We start from the raw sequence: 4,134 nt of genomic DNA on the forward strand, positions 1-4,134 counted from the left end.
ATGTTGTGCGAACTTAACACTGTGCATACGACTTTATTTTAACTACTTAAAAAGCTTCAGACATTGACCACAGACAGAAAACGTGCAATTAATTTCATTTTCAGTGTTTCTGCATTAACTTTTATAGTAAAGTACTTAATTAACATTACAATACAGTATAGAACCAAAAACAAATCTCAAAAAGATGAATTGTATGTAATCCCGAATTTATCCAAATTTGAATATGCTGCATGTTTAATTAATTTAAATTATACAGATTATATTAGATAATAGGAATAAAGAGAAAGTCTTTCTGCCAGGTAAGAAAATAAGCTTTAATTCAAATATTTAGATTCATCATTTTAATTCTGTTGCAATATCCCTTTTGTATTTTATTTATTTATATTTCATTTATGCCAATTGAAATTTTACAACTACTACACAGTTAGACACCAGTCTTATGTCATTTCCATAGCAGCACTCTGGGGAATCACTATTAGATTTGGGACTTGGTCTGATTTTACAATGAGTCTAACATGCACCTTGTGAGTGTACTTCTGTACTGCTTAAATCCAGATTTTGTCCCGACTTTTTGTTTTTGTTTTTTTTGCATATTTTTGCTGTCTTCATACTATAGCAACATTCACATTAGCAAAAAAAGAAAAAACGTCTCATTTTTTCATACTTTATTTTTGATTAACATTTTTTCATATTTAACATTTTACATACACTTATGTCTAACTAAATATACATTCTTAGCAAACAATAACAATAGGGAAATACAAATACACACATATATATTAGTATAAACCTCAAGTGGTCCTGTGTTTTCAGAAAAATCCAACAGTGTGGACAGCATTCAGAAGGTGAATCCTTTCTGAATATCTTCTAATTGCACTTTGTTCCCTTTGTTTTGTTTTTTTTTAAATTCCTCAGAGATACTTTAGTGTGTTGGTAAAATATAAGTTCTGATGATGTGGATGACCCTATTATCTGAGGATATTTTGTGTTTAAAACAGCCTTATTGCAGCTTTATTGCAATAGGATAACAGCTACTTCACTCCTCACCCAGCAAACACTCAATTTTAGATATGATTATAAGCTGCCTCTATGCTTCCACTCCTTTATTCCTCCTTCTTTTTGATTACACACTCAGAGTTTGTTCCTACCCATAAACCTGGCATCAGCTTCTCCTTAAAGGAGCTCTTAAACTGCTTCAAAAGTCTAACCTCCTTTTCCCCATTGCTTTCTCCTCCCTCAATCACATCCTCCACAGCATAAAAATTAATGACACCAACAGGCTGGTCAACATATACACCTATTGTGGAGCACCTGGGAAGCTCCACAAGCTGTGTAATGCGACCGTTGTGCCAGGCATGATAGCTGGAACCACTCCAGCCGAGACCCCAGGACTCCTCGTTTTCTCCCAGGCCACAGGGCCCATCCTTGTTCCTTCTTCCAGCTCCTGCATATGCGACTCCAATCACAACCCATCCATAATACTCCATTTCCCAGTAGCCTCGGCTTCCCAGGATTCCCTCTTTGCAAAGAACCTTATGCACAGAGGTGATAATGTCACTATAATACACACTGAGCTAATCCTATAGCGTAATGTGAGAGAATTTCAAGCAGCATTGCTTTCTCCTTTTGGAAATACAACACCAGTAGGTTCAGGTTTGAAATAAACTTGGGGTACATACTGTTTCCAAGCACATCTAATTTTACACCATTGTAAACATTTAAAATTAGCAGAAAATACATTTGTAATATATGTCATTTCTGGCTAAATGCATCCTCATACTCTACCTGTGGAACGTACTCATATCGGTCTGGTGTGTCCAAGACAGGACACGCGAGGTTATCAGTCATTCTGGCCACTTTGGCACCACCTTCTGTGATCCACAGCATTTTATTGGCTGTTTTGTCATCCAGAGACAAGTTAATCCAATCTGACAAAGCAAAAAATAAATAATAATAAACAATAACTTAACAAATGGTGCTTGGAAAGAATTGTAAAAAAAACCAAAACTGCACAAACAAACTTACATTTGATAAGATCAGCTCTCCATTTGGGTTCAGGGATATTTGTCTCATACCCTGGGATCTTCTCTGCTGAGCAAAATAACAATAAATGTCAGGAGATACTAAACAAGTTAGATGAACCATAGTGGGGTCAGCCTTTAAAGAAGGCATGATTTAAAAAAGAAAATCAAAAAGATAATCCAACCTGTGGTAGGATTCAAGTCTTACCTGTGGGCGTTTTTACCACTTTGGCCTTTTTTCCTGAAACACAAGAAACCTTTATTAACATCAATATTCTTAACTGGTATAAATATTATGTGGGGGTAGGTGACAGGTGCATCTCAAGCGGTGATGAAGTGAACCACAGGAAAACTGGTTATACTTAGAAAAGCATCTGCCTTTGTCATATCATCACATCAGAGATTGCATGCTTTCTAGAGTCAGTGGTTGATTCATGGCAGGCAGTTGGAATGACCACGACATCTCATATGCTGTTGGGGTTGGCTTCAGTCACACTAGAGTGCAGTGTGAAGCTCAAAGCAGATTATGAGATGAGAAGAGTGACATGATCTGTCCGTGCAAATCAGATAAGTTGGGGATTTAGATCCTAAGCTAGCTTATTGCCACAAGATCAGAGGAAAGTCATCCAAGTGTCAAGTCACACCTAGCTGAATTAAAGTCAGAGTTAATGCGAAGATAATGGATTGCAACACATGCAACATGGGCATCCCTAAAATTAATAATGCAGAAGGCTGATCTTAGCAAAATCACTTCCCTCTTAATTTCTAACTGATTAATTGTTGCATAACAGGCACTTAAGCCAGATATGAAAGTGATATTTTGCTGTCACGCATAAGGATGCAGTCTCACTGCATTAAGATATGAACCTTCAAAAACACAAGTAATGGGATGTATTTATATCAACACGCATCATCTCAGAATATTAATCTACAAACATGTAGCTGCTCATATCTAAATGGTTTAAAATATCTGCTGCAATATATCTGAAAATTGTGGTGACAGAAAACAGACTAGACAAAAACAGTAGATGATACCTGGAATTGTAATAAATGTATTCTTTTTGGCTTTTTCTAAATTATGGTACTGATTCATTTACTGTGTTTCTGTTCACCCTTTGACTTTTGTTTTGCATTAGTTAAGATAAGTACAGACAAGTTATAAGCTATGATAAGATCTGCAAAGACACTATTTGTAAAGATAGTATCTGTTCAGTGGAGGCTGAAAACATGTGACCATTTTCGAAGTTGTTCTTGTAACTTACAGTATAATACATAAATGCATTCCCATGGGTTACATCTGGTTCAGGCAGATGATGCTTTTTGTTTTTAAACCATTGCTCCCATAATACCATTATAAACCCATCAACAACAAACAAAGAAATGTGAAAGTATTGCAAATAAATATTGGGTTTGTTAAAGACATTTTTATACAGACAAACTCTGGTCAACCGTTCTCTCAGGATCTGCCTGTGAGGATGAAGAACACTTCACTGCTGAAAATGCAGTTTGGTTCACCTCAGCGAGTACATTTAAAGCATATCACTGTAGTATGTACATGCTGGAAAAATGAAAGGAAAAAAAAAGTTACATATTTTTAGATAAAATATATTAAAAAATCACCTTTTTCTGCCTTCCTGGTCTCCGAAATGATTCTGTTGGTGTTAGGCATCTTGATACCAGCTTGCTATTTGAGTAGCTTGAGTCTATCTCGACCTGATGTGGCTGGTCTCACTGAGGATGAAGAGCATTCGTTGACTGGACTATGGGACAACTTAATGCAGTGCTTATATACCTTTGGTGCAGGACAGAGATGAAGGAATCATCATTGGTGGTGACATAAGAGATAAAAGTTACCAATAGAAAAGAAGGGGAGGCAGGAGGTTTGTAATGAGAGCTGTGTATGTATGTTTTCCTTTTAAAGTATAGAAGGATTCTTCGCCGTCTCTAGAACGCCCCTTTTACCAAGTAAACCCCACCCTATTCTCTCTACATCACCTCCAATGATCTCTCTACATTGCCCACTGACAGTGCTGATGTACTTATGGTGGATGTATGTGGGAGCAAAGGTATGCAAACACACACACGCATACAAATTCTAAGTACCAATCTAAAA

At 36.6% G+C, this 4,134-nt stretch overlaps 1 protein-coding gene across 2 annotated transcripts; it reads right to left on the reverse strand.

The window, feature by feature from the left end:
* Positions 1 to 650: 650 nt before the first annotated feature.
* Positions 651 to 3,797, reverse strand: LOC146512844 (stonustoxin subunit beta-like). Of its 2 annotated transcripts, none has more exons than XM_085169867.1 (5): positions 3,642 to 3,797; positions 2,230 to 2,262; positions 2,026 to 2,088; positions 1,786 to 1,928; positions 651 to 1,532 (listed from the first exon to the last, which is right to left on the reverse strand). In XM_085169867.1, exons 1-5 carry the CDS (start codon positions 3,688 to 3,690, stop codon positions 1,104 to 1,106), a joined length of 717 nt encoding a protein of 238 aa, XP_085025993.1. In that variant the 5' UTR covers positions 3,691 to 3,797; the 3' UTR covers positions 651 to 1,103. The 2 variants fall into 2 exon arrangements, with proteins under 2 accessions (XP_085025993.1, XP_085025992.1); XM_085169866.1 differs by having other exon boundaries at positions 2,026 to 2,091.
* Positions 3,798 to 4,134: the final 337 nt, after the last annotated feature.

This window comes from Neolamprologus multifasciatus, chromosome 8 (genome assembly GCF_963576455.1).
Source record: "Neolamprologus multifasciatus chromosome 8, fNeoMul1.2, whole genome shotgun sequence".
Taxonomy (NCBI): Eukaryota; Metazoa; Chordata; class Actinopteri; order Cichliformes; family Cichlidae; genus Neolamprologus; species Neolamprologus multifasciatus.